This window comes from Prionailurus bengalensis, chromosome B2 (genome assembly GCF_016509475.1).
Source record: "Prionailurus bengalensis isolate Pbe53 chromosome B2, Fcat_Pben_1.1_paternal_pri, whole genome shotgun sequence".
NCBI lineage: Eukaryota > Metazoa > Chordata > Mammalia > Carnivora > Felidae > Prionailurus > Prionailurus bengalensis.
This window is the reverse complement of record NC_057349.1, coordinates 39,940,461-39,960,619: the sequence shown is the minus strand read 5'-3', so window position 1 is coordinate 39,960,619 and position 20,159 is coordinate 39,940,461. Positions and strand designations below refer to the sequence as shown.

At 51.1% G+C, this 20,159-nt stretch overlaps 1 protein-coding gene across 6 annotated transcripts in view; it reads left to right on the top strand.

The window, feature by feature from the left end:
- TRERF1 (transcriptional regulating factor 1) overlaps positions 1–20,159 on the top strand; it is a 211,516-nt gene that overhangs the window by 173,614 nt on the left and 17,743 nt on the right. For 2 of the 6 annotated variants that reach the window (XM_043591410.1, XM_043591408.1), the window contains exons 6-14: positions 223–269; positions 1,127–1,277; positions 2,338–2,577; positions 6,097–6,484; positions 7,176–7,242; positions 9,149–9,288; positions 9,421–9,524; positions 11,301–11,376; positions 19,506–19,594. In XM_043591410.1, coding sequence (XP_043447345.1) covers positions 223–269; positions 1,127–1,277; positions 2,338–2,577; positions 6,097–6,484; positions 7,176–7,242; positions 9,149–9,288; positions 9,421–9,524; positions 11,301–11,376; positions 19,506–19,594 — 1,302 coding nt within the window. Of the gene's footprint in view, positions 1–222; positions 270–1,126; positions 1,278–2,337; positions 2,638–6,096; positions 6,485–7,175; positions 7,243–9,148; positions 9,289–9,420; positions 9,525–11,300; positions 11,377–19,505; positions 19,595–20,159 lie in introns of all 6 variants that reach the window. The other 4 variants (XM_043591407.1, XM_043591406.1, XM_043591411.1 and 1 more) reach the window with 2 other exon arrangements.

Genomic DNA, 20,159 nt, shown 5'->3' with positions numbered 1-20,159 from the left:
TCCCAGAATGGGCATGGTCCTGCGTTGGGGGGCTGGGGAAAGCAAGGGAAAGAAGTGTCAGGTGCACCCAGCATCCGGACATGAACTGCCGGCCCCTGTGAGCTCAGGAAGCATTCTAGAAGCGCAGGCCCTGGGGGTCCCTCCGCTCAAAGACTCCTTCCATCAGAAACACACTTTTTTTCTTTCTTTTTTCTTCCGGTGTCGTGCATGGCTCAAAATTAGATGCATCTACCTGATGGCAGAGCCCAGCCAGGGTCCCCCGAGTCAAGGTAGGATTGATGCAACGAGGCATGTGGGCATTTGGGGAGACTGGGAGGTTTTCCGGGATTGTCTCTCAAGATTCATTTTCCAAGTCAATTACTCAAAGAGGTTTGTAGGAATAATAATAGCAACTATTGTGTTTGAGCACTTACCATGTGCTAGGCACTCTATATTTTGTGTGATAAAGCCACTCAGTGAGGGTAGGTAGGATTACCATGTGCCTAGCGCATAGTAAGCACTCTGCCATTGTTAGCTTTATTACTATGACTTTACAGAAGAGAAAACAGGCTCAGAGAGCTTAGAGTTGTACAGCAAGTAAGTGGCAATGCTGGGATGGACTCCAAAGGCCATGTTCTGTCCGCTGTTCATTCGGTCAGTATTTAGTGAGTACCTACCATGTGCTGGGCATAGAGCTAAGCTTTGAGAACGCAGCAGTGAATAGTACAGACTTGCTCCCCTCATCATGGGCATGGTAAATACTGCGCCAGAACCTGAGAAACTGCTAAGTCTGGAGCCTGAACCAGAGGACTTAGACACGTGTCTCTAAGGGAAGGCTTCTGGAATAGGCGGCCCAAGCTGACCCTAGAAAGGTGATTGCTCAGAGGAGGAAAAAACCCAGCACTCAACGGCCTAGAACGAAGCAGGTTTTGTTCAACTCTTGCACGGTTTTGAGCAAGCCCTTTCCCACTCTTCAGCCTCAGTTTTCCTTCTGTAAATTTGGCTTAGTTTGGGATAGTACACGTGGGGCCCTGGGAGCACTAGATAAATGAAATGGGTTCATTGTGGGGTGTGAGGTCTTGTGATAAGTCGTTCTTCCTCTTTCTCAACGTGTGTGTCCTCTTCGTTTGGCCCTACCCTTGAGCAGTGGCCAACCAAAAGGAGTGTTTGGGGAGCAGTTTGATGCCAAGAACAAATTGACGTGCTCCATCTGCCTGAAGGAATTCAAGAGCCTGCCTGCCCTGAATGGCCACATGCGGTCCCACGGGGGAATGAGAGCCTCCCCCAGCCTCAAACAGGTTAGCAGGAGCCAGCCCCCCAGCCCTTCCCAGGCCATGTGCTGCTTGCTTTGCTTTGCTGCTGTCAGACAGAGAGTGATGTGAACCCCAAGCGGGTACCTGGGGAGGCACAGTCCTTCCCTGACGGGAGTGCTTAAGCTTTGACGCTAGGAGCCGGCCAGGTCAAACAGACCCCGCTTGCACCAGTTCCATGAACAAGGGTCAAAATCAGAGGGACTAGAAGTCTTTTTTAGGAGACCCCAGTCTCCCCACCTCCTAGAAAAGACAGCAAAAGAAAACATGTAGATTTTTAACTTCTGCTGCTTGAAGCACCCAAGACCAGCGTTCTCTTGGGCCTTCCAAATTAGTAGCCAATGGCCCGGGAAAGCTAACGTGACCTTCAGGCTCTCAGCCAGCATTTTCTATTCACTAGTGCGCACTAGCGTTAGGCTGTGGCAATGGAAGGTTTTTAAATACGCTCAGGAGTAAGGATCCAGGGAGGATATCCATGTGGTGAACTATCCGTGCGGTTTTAGAGTTAGATTAAAATCCGACGAAGAATTTCTTAAATTCTTTGGATATTATTGATCTGAATTTAAGTCTGTGGGATTAACTCTCTGTTCTCCAAAATTTTGGCTCACCCAGGTCACTTCCATTACCTGACCACACCAGATAAAAGAGCTTTGTCTTCCATTTGCCAGATGAGTAAACTGAGGCCCATAGAATTAAAAGGTCCTACACAAGAGCTTATGTGTTCTGTTTTGTGCCTGATCATCAGTCCATATCCTTTTCTTTAAAAGCAGTGACAACAGATGTTTAATATCTGTTTTAATTATGCGAGTGATAACAGTCTAGATTTTTTAAATGTAGAAAATAGAATTGCATGGCCTTGTCCACTGCCAACTGGCATCACTTGAGCAAGGGACTCAGGGCCTTGCATCCTGAGTGCACCACCCTGCAGTGGTTCTCTGTCACCCACGCATGATGTACTAAAACATTTCGAAAAAGGCAAAGTGCATCCCCCCACCCCCTTGGGAAGGCTGCTCTCAGCCCAGGATCAAAGCCTTTATTGTCTGTGTAGGAGGAAGGAGAGAAGGCCCTGCCGCCTCAGCCCCAGCCGCCACTGCCTCCGCCTCCGCCGCCACCGCAGCTCCCTCCCGAGGCAGAAAGCCTCACGCCTATGGTCATGCCCGTGTCTGTCCCTGTCAAGCTTCTCCCGCCCAAGCCAGGCTCTCAGGGCTTCGCCAACAGCATCGTTGCCGCCCCCTCCACCAGAGACAAGCCAGCCAGCTCGATGTCGGACGACGAGATGCCCGTGCTCGTGAGGATGACCCTTTCTCCCCCACACTCACCCCAAGGGGCTGCCCCCCACCCGCCTGCTGTGAGTTGCTGCCCTGCCCCGCCTGCCTGGGGTGGGAACATCCCTTTGCTTTCCTGGAGATGGGGCAGCTCTTCCAGGGTCACTTGCCTGAGCTCCAATGTGGCTTGGCCTCTCAGGTTGAGCACCACCCCCCGCCCCCGCAATCATGGCTGCCTTGGGAATCCCATCCTTGTCCACACTGGCTGCTCCCCGGGCGAATTGTCTGTTACTCTACCAGGCGAATTGTCTGGGTTAGATTCTGAGAGACCCGAAAGGGTTCCAAGATTAAAACAAAGATGATAACTCAGCTGGTAATCACAGCTATTAAAATACGGAAATACTATCCCAAGTAATAAAAAGCTGTTGCCCAGGGCCCTGGCTCCTCCTTCGAGATCTTCGAGCCTCCTCAAATTCAGAAGTCAAAGATGTAACCCCTGGCACAGCAGAGCCTCCACACAGCAGCCCTGGCATCCGTTCTGATGGCCAGCCTAACCAGATGCTTGATATTTTTGGTATCACACCTGCATAAATATCCTGGGAAGATATTTACTAAGGTTCCCAAAATAATTCCACTGAAAGGCACCCACCCCCAATCCCAGGAAAGCAAAGAGATTTGTGTTTCTCACTCACTGTTAAATTCTCCTTCTCTCTCAAATTCCAATTGCTTCACTCAAGCAGCTTAGCGTGGCTCTGGGGCAGAGATCTCTGTCTCCGTCTCTCTCTCTCTCTCTCTCTCTCTCTCTCATTCGATCTCTTCCCCCCCCCACTTCCTTCCTTCCCTCCCTCCTTCGTTCTTTCTCTCTTCCTTCCTTCTTCCCTTTTTCCCTCCCCTAGGGAATCTGTAACCCACATGGTTGACGACCTCAGACTTGTTCCCTCCGCACAAAGTGTATGCTGGGTCACATTTGTCCTCAGAGAATAGGTGGCTGCTGGGATCCCAGGTGGCATGAGGGTGGAGGTTGGGCCATAATAGGGGTAGGGAGAATAATGAAGAGAACTAGAAAGGGCCAGAAAGAATATTCTTTGTTCTCTGTGTAATACCAAGGCCTCAGAAGAGGAGAAGCTAATGGGGAGCCTCTGGAGGTGAGGGTTCTCATAAACCAGAAGGACTTGGAGGCCAGCAACAGGCAGAAAGATGAAATGACAGAGCCGGGCTCCCCCTTTGCCCAGGGAAGTTCCTGATTTGGTAGGAGGGACACGGTTGCTACCCCTAGAGAAGTGTCAGCCTGAAGCTGGACACAGTAAGACGCCTAGTCACATGGGGATCAGAGCCCCACGCAGCACCCCCTGCTCCAATTCAGACAGTGAGAGAAAAGCCAGGGCAGAGAAGAAACCGTGATCCCCTGCATGTGGCTGGACGGGAGCACCCCTGGGCAGCTAAAGTAACCAGGGGGCTGGGGAGGTGCGAGGGAGTTTGGTATGAGTTTGCTCAGCAGATCACCATGAGGACAGTTCTGAGCAGGGTTTTAAAGGCATTGATGGAGCTGGCTGTGCGGAAAAGGTGAGAGAGAACTCATAAGTAGGAGATACGCTGAAGAAGAAGCATGTAGCTGGGATTGAGTGAACACAAGCAAGGTCCTGACACTTGACTTAAAGAAATTAAAATATCTGGGGAGGACCCCTGAGTTCTAATCCCCACTCTGCTACTAGCCAGCTGGGGATGCAGGCAAGTGAAACCCTCCCCCTCACAGAGCTTGGGTTTCCCCCCTGAGCTTGGGTTTGGACTCATCATCTCCCTGCTCTTGGGGAGCTTTTAAAACCTCTGTGAGTGGTCCCGCCTCCAGAGTCTGAATAGATTGGTGGAAGTGGAACCCTGCAAATGCTTCCTGTCAGGTGACATCCAGGTCTGACATTCTGGGTGGCTTCTCTTGCCCAGGTTCTCAGAGCCTTGCCTGGTGTTGAGAGTTGGAGTGACAGGACCAGAGGCTCAAGTAGAGGGAGCCCAAAAGGGACCTTTGACCCTGTGATCAGAGGTCTGGATTCCGGTGCAGGGTTGAAGTCATGCAAGGTCTGCATGTGCTCAGATGGCCTCATCAGTTACCCAGGAACAGGCTATATAAAGCCTTAGGATTGCTTCCCCACTTGGGGGGCATAGATGTCCTCTCCCCATTCTCCTCAGACCTCTTTCTCCGCCTCAGCCTCAGATGGTGAGGAGCTCTCTGGTGGGGAGAGGAGACAGGTTGTGGCACTCTGGCCTAAGGAGAGCCCCCCCTGGGGGTGAGCTGGGAGCCTGAGCCGGAGGGGGGCGGGGCTCTGCCCCCTCTTCTTTCCTCACCTCTCAGTTTCTCTGGACTTCCTTCCCAGGGGCTGGGATAGCACTCCCGAAGACAATGAAACTAAGGGACAAACAGGAGGGGTGGCAGTGGGAGCCCAGAGCTGAGGGGTGACTGGAGCATGTCCATGGCCTGGAGGCAGCTGGTCACATGACCATGGCCAGCCCTTCCCATCACCCCTTGCTGCCTCCTACTCAGATGCTACCCTGGGCACAGGAATTGTCAGGAACTACAGCTGTGACAGGCACTGGCCTGCAGGGCCTGGGAGGGTGCCACAGACTGTCCAGAACTTTTCTGCAGGTATCCCCACTGCCTCTCCCAACCCCACTGCGTGGCCTCCCCAGCCACACCCATCTGGGTTCTTCTGGGCTGATGCTGGCACACAACCCACGTCTGTTTCTGTTTGGCTTTGGCATGCCCTGCTTATCTATTTGTGTGCATATGTTTACTTATTAGTATATATGTATCCACGTGGCAGATCTTCCTTCCAGACTATGCTTGGTGCGGCTGCCATAAAATAAACGAACGCTGCTGACAGGAAGCAACACAAGAGAAAGGCTTGCTGCAAATGAGCTACCAGGCCTGGGAGCATAGTGAGGGGTGGTGAGGGGGGAGCTCGACCAAATCCATTTTTAGGAGAGCAGAGGGCCTTAAAGACCATAGATGGCTCTCCCTCAGCTCGTTACCTCGCAGGAGAGCCTGTTGTGTGGGTCACTGGCCCTGGGAGCCTTGGCTAGGCCTGTCCCCCTCGCCGCAGCCTCTGCCCAGCTTCCCTGCGTGGATTATTCTTGTCCCCTTCTCAGAACATGTGTTATCTGTCCCCGATGTCTGTCCCCTGGGAGCGGTGGGGAATTAAAGGGCCCACTCAGGCTAGATTCCGCTCACCAGATGGGAATGCAGTGATAAGCAATAAAGAATGTGAATTTATTCTTTCTTGCCCACCCACCATTCCTACCACCCCCAACTCTCCCCAGACATTAGGGATTTCCTCCCAACCCAGAGTTTTCTCCCCGGTCAAGCCACGGAACTCGCCCTGTGGGAAACGGATGGGGCTGCTTTTCAAGGGAGAGGATGCGGGGGAGGGGGGACGGCGGACAAGTGGACAGGCGGCCCCCCGTTAGCGCGGAGGGTCCCCTTCCCTCAACCTGTGGAAACGGCCTGCGGGGAAGGCCTGAGTGTTCGAACGGGCCCATTCTTTCCGTTCCAGGAAATTCCCAAGAAGCATCAGCCGGCCCCGGCCAAAGCCGAGGAACCCCTCAGGACGTTGCCGGAGAAGAAGAAGTTCCGGCACCGGCCCGAGCCGCTCTTCATCCCGCCACCGCCCTCCTACCCCGCCAACCCCGCCGCCGCCTCCTACTCGGGCGCCACCCTCTACCAGAGCCAGCTGCGCTCCCCGCGCGTCCTCGGGGAGCACCTGCTCCTGGACCCCGCCCACGAGCTGCCCCCCTACACGCCCCCGCCCATGCTGAGCCCGGTGCGCCAGGGCTCGGGGCTCTTCAGCAACGTCCTCATCTCGGGCCACGGCCCCGGCACCCACCCGCAGCTGCCCCTCACGCCCCTGACGCCCACGCCGCGGGTGCTGCTGTGCCGCTCCAGTGAGTCCCCGCCGCCCCTCGGGGCCTGGCCCTGCCGGGTCCCCACCGCTGCGGGAGGGGCTCCCTTCCTGCCGTGGGGGCGCATGTACTCCACCAGCTTCTGCCGTGGCCCCGCTCCATGCAGCACGCCCTGGGCCGGGTGCCAGAGGCAGAATAAGTGTGCGGTGCTTACCCTCGAGGCAATCCCAGTCCAGCTGGGGAGACCCCAAAGCCGTGATTACGGTCTCTTTGGCCCAAGCGGGTGGTTCAAGTGTGCACACGCTGCCTGAGCCTGTGCCGTGGATAATCGTCTGAGGCACCCCCGCATCAGTGTACTAAGTAGATCTACGAATGGGGTTAGGTAGTATTTGCAAGGCCAGGCTTCCGCATTTTCTGAACATGCTGTGTAAAGATCAAGCACCGAGAGCCCGGTAGCCAGTATCTCTTTCTAGGGTGTGAATGGCTTCCTAGAAACAGTGAGCTTGGCAGACCAGAGTGGGGCCGCTGGCTTCCTACCCTGTGTGAGAAATGAGTAACCCTAAGCCATTTAACACCACACACCAGCCAGTTCCTTGGAAACTGCAGGGGGTAACTCTGGCATGGGTTGGGCGCGAGAGGGGTCCCAGTATGACTGTTTAGGTCGCTGCTCATTTGCTTTAGTCTCTTCAGTACCATTTCTTGTTGACCGTTAACCTCTGGTTTTGTGCTTCAGACAGCATCGATGGCAGCAACGTGACAGTCACCCCAGGGCCTGGAGAGCAGACCATTGATGTTGAACCGTAAGAAAAAGCCAATTTTATTTTTAATGCTTTTTTTTTTTTTTTTGACGTTTATTTCTGAGACAGAGAGACAGAGCATGAGCAGGGGAGGGGCAGAGAGAGAGGGAGACACAGAATCTGAAATAGGCTCCAGGCTCTGAGCTGTCTGCACAGAGCCCGATGCGGGGCTCGAACCCATGGACCACAGGATCATGACCTGAGCTGAAGTTGGAAGCTTAACCGACTGAGCCACCCAGGTGCCCCTTAATGTTTATTTATTTTTGAGAGAGACAGAGAGAGAGAGAGAGAGAGAGAGAGACCGGGTCCATTGATGTTGAACCTTAAGAAAAAGCCAATTTTATTTTTAATGTTTATTTATTTTTGAGAGAGAGAGAGAGTCAGGGTGTGAGCAGGGGAAGGGCAGAGAGAGGACGACACAGAGTCTGATGCAGTCTCCAGACTCTGAGCTGTCAGCAGAGCCCGATGTGGGGCTCAAACCCATGAACCATGAGATTATGACCCGAGCCGAAGTTGGACCTTTAACCGACTGAGCCACCCAGGCACCCCCCAGTTTTTTTTATTTTTTATTTTTTTGTTTTAGAGAGAGAGAGTGTGTGTGTGCATGTGTGCACAAGCGGGAGGAACAGAGTGAGAGAATCTTAAGCAGGCTCCATGATCAGCGAGAAGCCAGACACAGGACTTGATCCCGTGACCCTGGGATCATGACCTGAGCTGAAATCAAGAATCAGATGCTCAACTGACTGAGGATGAGGAACTTTTTTTTTTTAAGTTTATTTATTTATTTTGAGAAAGAGAGAGAGAGAGAGATGGGCAGAGAGAATCCCAGGCAGGCTCTGCACTATCAGCACAGAGCCCGATGTGGGCCTGGACCCACAAACCACGAGATCATGACCTGAGCTGTTTAACCAACTCAGCCACCCAGGCACCCCAAGGATAAGGAACTTTGAGAAGTACCACTTAATGAGAAGTTGTAGAAATTATAGGATCATGCTGTTTCTCAAGTACTGGTGTTTCAAGGCTTTTGCCAAAGACTAACTGCATAATAAAAGCTTGAAGCCCTGTATTCACTAGATCTGTGCCTCGTGTCTCTATCTCCAGCTGTATGAGCCAGTTGGGTTGTGGCCACATGCTTGCACATCCCCAGTGACATTGAGGCAGCCTTCTCAGGGTACCCAGCTTTCTACAAGGCTCCATCCAAATGCCCTTGCTTTCCCATCCCCTCCCTAAGATTCTTGGCTGGTCGTCCAAACAGGCTTGTTGAGTACTTAAGTTGTGGGGTGGGTGGTGGGGGGTATAATGGAAGAGAAAGGTGCTATTTTCATAGATGAGCACAGAACATACCAGGCGGTGGCATGGTGAATACACTGAGTCAGGAGGCAGAAAACCGGAGTTCCAGCCCCATTTTGTTACTTGACCTTGATCAAGTTAACCTTTCTAGGCTTTAGTTAACTCACCTATTAAGTGGGAATAATTGTCCCTGCCTTGCTTACGTCACAGGTGTTTGTGAGATTCACATGGGATAATTTAGGTGAAAGTGGTGTAAAAGGGATAACAGATATCACCAGCACATTGTATTTGTTCCATTTTTCCTGGTTAAATGGTGCCATCGGCCATACTCTGGGCAGCTGTTGCCTTGCAATTAGCACCCTCCCTGTCTCGGTTACAGCATGCTGTGACCATCCAGGCGGGCTTCTCCCCTGCTTCCTGCAGTATCTCTTCCCGATCTTAAAGCTGTTCCTCATCCCAGTGAAAAGGCCATGCCTGGAATCTTAGGATCACACAGTGAGGAAATGCCCCTGCATTCTTCCTGCAGAAGGAATTGGTTTCCTTCTTTTTCAAGTTCCTGACAGTTGCTGTTGAGCTCAGATTGAAGACCACCCTGTTGTTTTCCTTCTTGTCATTAAAGACGCATCAACATTGGCTTGAGGTTCCAAGCAGAGATCCCAGAACTTCAGGATGTCTCCGCCTTGGCCCGGGACACACACAAGGCCACACTGGTATGGAAGCCCTGGCCAGAGCTGGAAAACCATGACCTCCAGCAAAGAGGTATTGGCCCATGGGAAGAAGTGGGTGGGAAAGGCTGGATCCTCTCACAGGGGTCTCTGACTCCAGGATCGTTCTCTTTGTCCATGAGACTGAGCTCTCTCTGATGCAGTGACTTCTCATTGTTCCCATCAGTGGAGAATCTCCTGAATTTATGCTGTTCGAGTGCGTTGCCCGGTGGAGGGACCAATTCTGAATTTGCTTTGCACTCTCTCTTCGAGGCCAAAGGTGATGTGATGGTAAGGAACCATGGAAAGAGGGTTCACAGTTAACATTCTTCGTGTCAGAATTCTGGAAAGTATTTTTCCTGAGTTTGTGTTGTCCCACATACCATAAAACCAGTTGCTAAGATCATGACCAGTCAACATGCCACCATGTTCCTTAGCTCGTTGAGTAGGTGAGGATTTAAAGCCTTCGGGGGGGACCTGCGGTTGGACTTCTGCTGAGACATCTGTTCCTAAGTAATAATTATGGTCACATCTGTCTAGGGAAATGAGAATTTCGTTTCAGCAATCTTATAATTCCCATCAGAAAACAGGCCTCCGGTGATGGGAGGTAGAAAGCCTTACTGAAACAAGACCTGACCTATTATGCCCTGCTGATTCTTCTTCCCTCCTATGGAGTCAGCCAGTTTGGTGTTCATAGAACTGTTTTCTCCCCTAACCAAAGTGAAATGTCGCCTGTGCACCAACTGGTGTCATTCTTCCCCCTTTCGCACAGGTCTTTGGTGTCCCCAAACCAGCACTTTGGTGCCATTTTCCTAGGATCCGGAGCTGTTTGCCTGCTCCCCCTGGATTCCTGGCAAGAGCACTCTGTCACTAACCTCAGTTTCCCCTTTAGTAAACACAGGGTTTTCGTACCAGATCTAGCCTCCTCCTTGTTGATTTTATGAAAGTGCAAGTAAACAAATGTCCCAGTACTGTCTTGAGATTATTGGTAGCCTTCGAGGATTTTCTTTTTTTTTTTTTTTTTTTTAATTTTTTTTTTTTTCAACGTTTTTATTTTTATTTTTGGGACAGAGAGAGACAGAGCATGAACGGGGGAGGGGCAGAGAGAGAGGGAGACACAGAATCGGAAACAGGCTCCAGGCTCCGAGCCATCAGCCCAGAGCCTGACGCGGGGCTCGAACTCACGGACCACGAGATCGTGACCTGGCTGAAGTCGGACGCTTAACCGACTGCGCCACCCAGGCGCCCCTTTCGAGGATTTTCTAGAATGTTAGAGAACTCTCCTTAATCCTTTAAGCTAAGTGTGGCAGTGAAGCACTACTCGAACTTTCCACGTGCACACAAATGACTTGGGTCATCTTGTTAAAATGCAGACTCTTATTCAGCAATTCTCAGGGCAGGGCCCAAGGTTCTGCATTTGTGACCAGCTCCGAGAAGGGATGCCTGTGCTGCTGGTCCACGGACCACACTTAGAGAAGCAAGATTGTAGACCTTGGCTCTGCCCCTAACCCATCTACTGTCCAACTCGACTTGCGCCATTTTTTTAAAAAGTCAACAAGGCTAAAGGAGGCATATTTGAAAGGGTTATTTAGCTAGGCTTCTCTGGAAAGACAGTGTGTAGTACAGTTATTACTAATAAAACTGTTTATGTTAAGTTGTAATTGAAACATGATTTTTCTGCAAAAACAGTTCCAAACCACCCACTCACTTCTGTGGAGCCTTTCCCCCGAGATTCAGTCTCCATTCAGAGGAGGCCCCGCCACCTCTCAGAGGCCAGGGCCTTCACCAAGGAGGGAGCGGGGTCTCGACCACCGCCTGTATTTTTTTCTGACATGACCAACTGGCTGCAGGCACGGGCTGGGGGAGATAGATGTTCGAGTGGTGAGCCCTGTGGGGCGCTGGCCTGAAAGGGAGCCTCAGTTAGGGGAGTCTCCCTCTGGGTTTCCTTCTGGCACCCCCAGCTCCTGCCTCTGCAATGCTGACTCCTTTTCCCTCTTAGGTAATGGCCTTCCTAGGACGCACAGCCCCGTTACTGACTTTTGCCTTTTCTCTCCCATGGGTCTGCAGGCTGCTCTGGAAATGCTGCTGCTGCGGAAGCCAGTCAGGTTAAAATGTCATCCTTTAGCAAATTACCACTATGCCGGTAGGTTGCCAGGAGCCTTGTGCCCCATTGCTTCCTGAGAGCGGGCTCTTTGCATGTGTGGTGGTGTCGCTTTTTAATAATAAAATAGACCAGTCCTGTCCTAATCGCCACTCGTGAGCTCAAGGCCCCCTGGGACGCTGCTGGCGGGACAGCTGTGTCTGTTGGCTGTTTGTCTAGGCTTGGCTCCGCGTGGTTGTGCCAAGGGCTGGGTGATAGTGGTCAGTGCCTGCACATGTGGTGGCGAGACTGGTGTACTGGGGAAAGGAACCACAGAGGGGACAGCACGGAGACAACCACACTCAGCAGCCCCTCAGCTTTGGAATCTGTAGACGTGGGTTCACATCTTGCCTTCTGGAACCTTGGCTTCCTCGCCCATGAAATGGGGCTCCTACTGCATCCCTTGCAGCATTTTTTGTGACAGAGATAGTAGGTGTAGTGCAATGCATGGCACATTCTAGTAGTTCTTGTTAGTCATCTATTAAGTATTGTTTGCTGTGTACGAGAAACTGTGCTAAGTGCTAAGATGAAACAGTGACTATGACAGACATAGACAGAGTCCTGCCTCATGCAGTTTGGGGGTCTGAGGAGGAAGCAGTCGTTCAATAACAGATCACACTCGTGGCAGGAGAAAGCTACTATAAATATGCATATACGGTACATGTGCACACACGTGCGTGCATATGCACGTGTGTATGCGGCTACAGGTAATACGCACATTACAGGCACATATACAGAGTGTGTCCTCTGAGGGTATGGGTTAATGATGGCATCACCAATAACAGGGGAAGGAGAAAATACGTTTGAGAGTTGAGTGTAGTGAGAATCGTGAGGAGAGAAGGCAACAGATGGCTGGGGGGCCTGCGGTGACAAAACGAAGTTGAAGTCCACATCTTAATTTCCGGTACCTGGTAGACCCATCCATTCCGGGGGTCTCCACGAACGCTGCCTGGGTTCTCTATTTCAGAGGGGGCTGAATCCTCTAATACTCCCTTGATAATCATTTGAAGGTTCCTTTATAGCTTTGGCCAGACCCTGCATAGTTAGGTGCTAAGTCCTTAAGTGGGCTTGGGGACCTAGTCATACCTTTTCTAGTCCTTGGTCCCAGTGGCCAGATGTGGCCTAAGGTGAGGGCTGCTTTACATACCAGCACATTCTTGATGGGCCTGCCCCTGCCCCCCCAGCCACCTATGCCCACCACCTTTTGCCTCACTCAATGTGCTTCTCCCGTGAGCCAGCCTTCCTGCCTGTCATCGCAGCGGGGAGTGGCCTCAGAAGCCACCCACCTGAGCACAGACAGCCCTGGATGTCCGCCTGTGGATCACTGTCAGCACACAGGCCGCTACTGGAACTAGACAAGCACAAAATGGACACACGGATAAGAAATCCATCATTTAATTGGGGCCTAAATGAGCCAGTTTCTTGATATTGTCTCCATCATTTCCTGCTTGGTGTCTGCCCCGAGTGTGGGTAGGAAGATGTGGGAGTTCTCTCTAATCTGCCATGGAAACAATTCAATCCTCTTAATTCCCAGCGTCATCTGCTGCCCATTAAACCCTGACAGGCTGTCCAGCCTCCTGGAGCCTGTCTCAAGCTTCTTTATATAGTGGGCGAGATGGTTGATGACAGGGAGCTTCCCAACCATCTTCTGCGACTGCCCTCGGCCCTCAGGGTGACCGGGATGGCCGTCACCTCTGGGCTGGGACAGCTCCAGCTGTGAGCAACCTCATCTGAGACCCAAATCCCCTCCAGTTCTCCCCAGCGTACTAAGCAAGCATTACATTGTTTTATGTGTGTCATGACATAATAAAATTTGGAAAGCTACGGACTAGAGGCCACCCCCCACCCGTGAACAAAACAAAACAAAAACACTAAGATAATAGTAAGAATTTTGAAACTGGAAGCCCCTCAGCTCTGCTAAGATTACTGATCTTTTGAGGTCCCTAGCTAACGTGTTCCCCATCCACGGCCTCCTTCCCCCACAGGCAGACCAGGAAACCCTCTGTTGCCTCCTGGAATCTTTTGACAACTAGGGGCAAGAGAGGTGGAGCTGAGGTATGAAGGGTTGGTATTCCACTAGCTGTGTGTCCTCAAGAAAAAGGAACTCACCTGTATCTTCCAGACATCTGCCTTCTCAAGGAAGCGATCACAGACTGAGCCCCAGAGAATCTTGTAGAACTTATGAGCCAAAAGGTCAGAGGTCACCGGTCTCTAAAGTCTGGCCTGACTCCATCCCTTAATAGTTTCCTTCCAGGCTACAGAGGAGGCCCCAGAGGATACCCCTAGTTACCAGCCACTACCTCCTTCCTTCGATTTGGTTCCAGGGTGTGAGTGAATCCCATCCCCATGGCCCTGTCCTGCCTTGACCTTTGTACCAAGCCCTGTAGGGTTGCTCTCTAGTAGGACTCTGTCAGGCCAAGTCAGCATCACCCAGATACTGTCTTCTGGATCGCCTTTCACTTTGGCTCCATAGCTATGGCCAGTGTCACCCCATCCCAACTCCCCGCCCTGGAGGCAAGGCAGAACGACTGAGCTTGGGGACAGAGGCTACAAGTTTGGGAGAGACAGAGACCCAGGCCTGTGAAAATCACTTCCCTTACTTCACTCCTGACTTCTCCCATCCCATCTCAAGCCATTCAGTAAGAAAAGGAAAAAGTGACCAGTGCTGGGGCCCAGGAGAGACTCCAGTGTGGGTGGGCAGCTCACCCGAATCGGGAGACTGCTTGCCGAGGCCAGGAGAGCCCTGTACAAGATCCGTGGAGGAAGGTGCTGTTGCGGGGGCTCCTGCACACTAATCCACACCCGAGCACTGGGCCCAGCCCTCTCTCAGCACCCTCCCCCCATGTGTGGGTAGCAGTTTGCAGAGGCTCTCCCTGTCAGCAGTTGGATTGGGTGGGGACGGCTTGAGCATCGGGGAATCAGGGTGAGGAAGACGCCTGGTTGTGATTAAGGGGCTTGCTGCATCCTTGGTTTTTCCATCGAACTGGTCATTCTTGCAGATGGGTGTGGACACTGGCCTTAGGCTTCCTGGTAAGAGTGCAAAAGAGGCCACTGTCTGGCTCCCACACAGCCCAGGTGGGCCCCAAACACCAACCCAACTCCCGACTCCAGACTTGCAGGATGCCTTGAGGAAACACCCGCTCAGTTGGGGAAGGCCTGTTTGCAGTCTTGGAAGCTGCCCAGTTTGATGAGAAGACAGAATTACGTACTCAAGAGAACACTTTGCAAGAAACACGGCTGTAATGTCATTTTCCAGGCATTCTTAGCTCATGTCTCTGGCTGGAGAGTGGTCACCTCAAGGACAGAACCTGATACTACTTGCCGGCTTTGCCTGATACAACTCTTACAAAGAAAGAGGCAATGGACAAGCTTGAGGTCTGGATTCGGATGGAGGCCTCCCTTCCTTCTGCCTCCGGGGGGCTCTTTGGGGTCAGCCAACTACACCCTCCACCCCCGAAAAATCATTCATCCTTTTACCCACCGCAGAAAACCTTTCACAGAAATGAAGACCTGATTTAATTTCATTTTTAAAATTGTTTTAAGTTTTTATTTATTTATTTTGAGGCGGGGGACAGAGAGCGAGAGAATCCCAAGCAGGCCCCACGCTCTCAGCACAGAGCTGGACGTGGGGCTCGATCCCAGGAACCGTGAGAGCATGACCTGAGCTGCAACCAAGAGTTGGATGCTCGACCCGAAGATCTGATTTAAAAACAATCCTTTTCCTGCAGTGAACATGTCTTCCCTGTGTATGTACAATAAGAGCACCATCACAAAAGTTTTTTAAGTCTCGGGAGGATGACAGAAGGGCCCTCTTTAGAAGATTCTGTGCCCGATGCTCTCATCCCTCCGGTTCTCCTTTTAATTGCCTGGGTTCGCTATAGATCGCCCCAAATTTAGCCACAGTCCAGAGCCTGTTTCCCAGCAACTGGAGTTCAGAATATTTTTCCTCTGGATACTGTTCAGCACCAGTTTCCTCAGTTAATTAGACCCCTTGTAATTAGCCTTAATCAGCTTGTTAGGGACCCCTGCTGATAACAGCCCGATAGCCAGGAATCCCCAGGTAGTACAAATGTGCTGGGGGAATGTCAACCCACTGACTCTGTGTGCATGCTGACTGGACAGCAGGGATCCTGAAGAGGAAGAAAGGGCAGAGCAAGGGGAGGCTTAGAGGCAGCTCCCTGCCTCGGTTTCGCATTTTATCCTGGGCTTTGCCCAAGACACGGTATCCAGCGAGGGCTGGCTTAGAACCTTGTCTACAAATAAGAAAAGTGCTCCCGTCAGAGACTCCAGGAATGAGACGCCTGAGCCTTTCCTTGACAGGATTACAGAAGGAATTCAGGGACCGGGAGCGCCTGGCAGCCGAGTAAGGCTGTGGGATTACACGTCCACAGAACAAATACCAGCAAGGACCCACAGTCTTCACCAGTGCCACTAATTCATGTCAGCAGGGGACAGTGCGTGTCCCGTAGCCGTGAGCTGACTTGGAATCTCCTCTCCAAGTGGCCGGTGGCATTCATTCTGCACCTACTTAGGACCAGACGCTGCAGCCCCAGTCACAGAAGAGGAAACTGAGACCCAGAGAAGTTGAGTACGTTTGCCTGTGGCGCAGGAGCCGTGAGTGGCAGAACCAGATTTGCAGCCTGTGGTCTCCTGACTAAAGCCACCCCTTTTTATCACACCACAGTGACCTTATCTGAGAAGAGCATACTCTGGTGTTCCCAGGCTTTGGCAAGGGTGGATTCCCGGCTCCATGGGCAGTCTCGTGATCAGGATGTCATGAAGACGGAGCCCGCTCTCGTGTGAGTGTGAGAATGGACTTGCTTGTCTGGCCCTGCCTCTGCCTCTCACTTCACAGACGCCCTTGCTGGACAGACACCGTACACAGCGCTATGTTGCGCACTCAAGCGCAGCCCCGAGGACCACTTAGAGGAGCCGTCTCTTTCTGCCTGGCCCCTGTGGCCCTCAGAGTGGGAAAGTGCAGCCTGCTTCCAAGCCAGGGCTGGTGGAATAGAACGAGCGCTTGGGTGGGGGAGACCGAAGAGCCCATCACAGAGCAGCAGCCCTAAAAACCACCGAGGAGTCAGCAAGACTAATTCCCTTCCTCCATGAGGCTTGGGGTCCCCCATAACAGATGGGCCAGGAAGCAACTTCATGTTCTGTGGAGTTGCAGCTGGCGAGCATTTGGGGGCATGCAGGGATTTGCTTCCTAAAAGATCTGGGTGGGGCACCTGGGTGGCTGAGTCTGTTAAGCGTCCAACGTCAGCTCAGGCCATGATCTCACGGTTCATGGGTTCAAGCCCTGCATCGGGCTCTGTGCTGGCAGCTCAGAGCCTGGAGCCTGCTTCGGATTCTGTGTCCCCCTCTCTGCCCCTCCCCTTCTCTCTCCCTCTCTCTGTCTCTCTTAAAAAGGAACAGAACATTAAAAGTAGACCTGGTCATGTAACACTGCTGCTTGGGCAGTAATCACATGATGACTCCACTCGTGGTGTGGTGTGGTGTGGTGTGGTGTGGTGTGGTGTGGTGTGGAAGGAAGTGCGTCCACCATAGAGACTGGGTGCTGGCCTGAGAAGGCTGCGTGGCCCTGTTAGTATCCCACCAGGTCTTAGAGGCACTATACCTCTAAGAGATGTATAGTCTGGCTGAGAGCAGAAAGGATTCTTCTTGATCTAATTGGGTGATTCCCCATCCGAGCTGCAACCGAGAGCTGCACGGGCTCTAGACCTGCAGTGGGGTAGCTTATCCAGGGACAGCTGCTGTGACATGTCCCCATCATGATCCTCTTCCACCATTATATATCTTTTAAGTTTATTGATTTTGAGAGAGAGAGAGAGAGAGAAAACCAGCAAGGGAGGAGCAGAGAGAAGGGTGGGGACAGAGGACCCTAAGTGGGCTCCGTGCTGACAGCAGAGAGCCCGATGTGGGGCTCAAACTCACGAACTGTGAGATCGTGACCTGAGCTGAAGTCGGACACTTAACCGACCCAGCTACTCAGGCACCCCCTCCATCATTGTGTTTCTGATTCCTATTACCTCTTGGCTATTTTGATGGATATCTAAAAAGAACCTTGACTGCTCTTTGGCCATTCAGCTAAACTGTTGGTTAATCCTTTCTGTCTCTTTCTACCTTTGCTCCTGAGCAAGGGGAGCGAATGGGAGCTGGGACCCCATGGCCTTGAATATTAGACAGAATTTGAGGAACACTGATGGAACCATTCCAGAACCCCAAATCCCACTAACCTCCTCTGTTCATGTCCACTCCAGCCAAACTTCTCCAACACTCAAACTCTCTTCTCCTTCCTGTCGTGATGGTTGCACAACCGGAAATGTCCCAGCCTCCAGAACTTGTGGAAGATGCTTCTTTCTGCTGGGGATTAATCAAAAAGCTGCTTTCCTTCCGGAAGTAAAGATAACTTTGCAAACCAAAGAAATCAGGCAGTGGTGGCCCTGTGCTTTAGATGTCTGAGCCAGCCCAACCCTGCAGAGCATATTCTGAGTCTGGAGCCAGAGGCTCTTGGCTTGAGGACCTATCACCAAGTCACACAGGGAAGGTGTTTATTTCAGAAATCTGAGTTTCTGTCACTGACTCACACATTCTCTCCAGGAACCTGATTCACTAATTTTGGCTGAACCTTCCAAGGGAAGGAACAATTCAGATTTCCTGCAATTTCAGCTTCATCAGTCACCCATAGCAAAATGGAAATCCTGGGCTTATTCTGGTTAGGAGGGAAAGTACTGCAGTTTGGGGGATTATAGCTCTGAGAAGTGGAGGAATGTCAAAGTCAAAGGCCCAGCCATGCACCATCCAAAGAATCAGAGATGTGGCAAATTCAAAAAACCAGAAAAATGAAGCCAAGTTTTCTGCAAAGCAGCCACGGGGACGAGCCTTCCCTGGAGCCCCCAGAAATAGGACTTATCTTAGGAATAAGCCTCATTTCTTATGCAACACAAGCCAGTACCACTCGGCGTGATCATCTGCACATCCTGCTTTCTCATTTATGGAGGGAAAAAGATTGTGAAAATCAAGTTCAGCCCCCAAGGCAGATGCATCAGCTCAGCACTGCGGGGGCCTCTTCCTCATCGGTCTGCAGCTCTCTCAGGGGCTGGTCCCGCTCACCTCTCCAGCCCCATCTGCTTTCTCTTTGCCAGAAGCCTGTAGTTGAACCCTACTGGATTACTGCTCATTCTCTGAGCACCCCCGTTTCCTTATCTGTACAATGGGTAACAGTGATCTTGCAGGGTTATTGATGGAGCCAAATAACTAATGTCTGTGAAGTACTTAGAACCTGGCACACAGTAAGCACTTAGAGATGCTAGGGTTTTTGTGCTTTGTTTTTTTTTTTTCCTAGCTCAGCGTCTTGCATGTAGTAGACACCTAAAAATACCTGTTGAATGAATGAATGGATGCAACATCTTACTCTTGCCTCTCACTTTTGCCTCAGCCCCTTTTCCTCCCCAGAATTCCCTTCCATCTCCTCCTTGCCTGAATTGCTTCTTGGGGTCCTTTAAAACTCAGCTCAGGTGTTTTCTCTGCCTGGAAGCCTGGCCCTCACCCGAGCGTGATGCTGCTCCTTCTTTGTGCCCCGTTGGTACATGACCTCTACCTCAGCATCGCAGCCATCACTTTGAACACCGTGGCCTCCTGGTTTGTCTCCCCACTAGATGGTGAGCATCTTGAGGGTGGAGATGGCCAAAACTGCCACATTTCAAGGAGCACATGCTGCATGAATGCTTGCACCCGTGAACGTCATAATTGCCTAGAAACTGTAGCCACAACGTGTTGAGCACTCACTGTTTTCCAGTTACTAAGCTAAGCCTTCTTGTGGATTATCTTCTTTAACCTTCCCAAAGATCGCAAAAGCCGAGGGCAATTAGGATTGTTCCCATTTGTAGGTAACAAAACTGAGCCTTGGGTTCAGTAACTTGGCAAGGCCAAGGCCCTAGCTGGGATTTGAACCCAGGTGTCAGGGTTGCTAACCGTTACACTACGTTGATTTTTTTGTTCAAACGGGAGTTGGGAGTTGCATATGTATTAATATCACTTGCTAACCAGTTGTGTTTGGGAACTTAACGAAGTAAGCCAGCACCGACAAGTAAGGAGAACTGTGCTCTGTTCTTACATTTGTTTTGTTGTAGGCTCAGACAAGTGGACCTCCCTAGAAAGAAAACTGTTTAACAAAGCACTAGCCACTTACAGCAAAGACTTTATTTTTGTACAGAAGATGGTAAGTATGCCTTTTCCCTTCACTCACTTGAAATTGAATTGGGGAAATTATACACCTTAAAGACACACAGAAATATTTGGTTATTGGTTTAACTCTCAGGAAAAGAATGTCTTCCACTCATCTCTGGTGAAGGATGGTATTTGTTACAGGGGTGGCATTGCCCAGTGTCAGGGCTGTGGGGGAGAAGGAGGACCTAGATTATTTGGACATGGTGGGGAGTTATTTTTATCTTAATAAAAATGTGTAATTTATACACTCTATCAAAATAAATAGAACTGAGGCTGTTGGTTTACAATGTACATGATTTATTTCGTGTATATTTGACAGATTTATCATGTTCTTGACAATTCTTTTTCTGAGACATTAGAGAAGGGAAGATAACGTGCCTTCCCCCTAGCCAGTAGCAGAGTTTCTGGAGTTGGGCCCCTAATCATAACGACAGTCATAATAAAAATAATAATACTTTGTATATACAGCATCTCACAGCAAAATAGAACTCTTGTACACAGATGAAGTAGCACTTTTCAGCAGATAATGAACTTAACAGGCCTTAATTGGCTGAGAG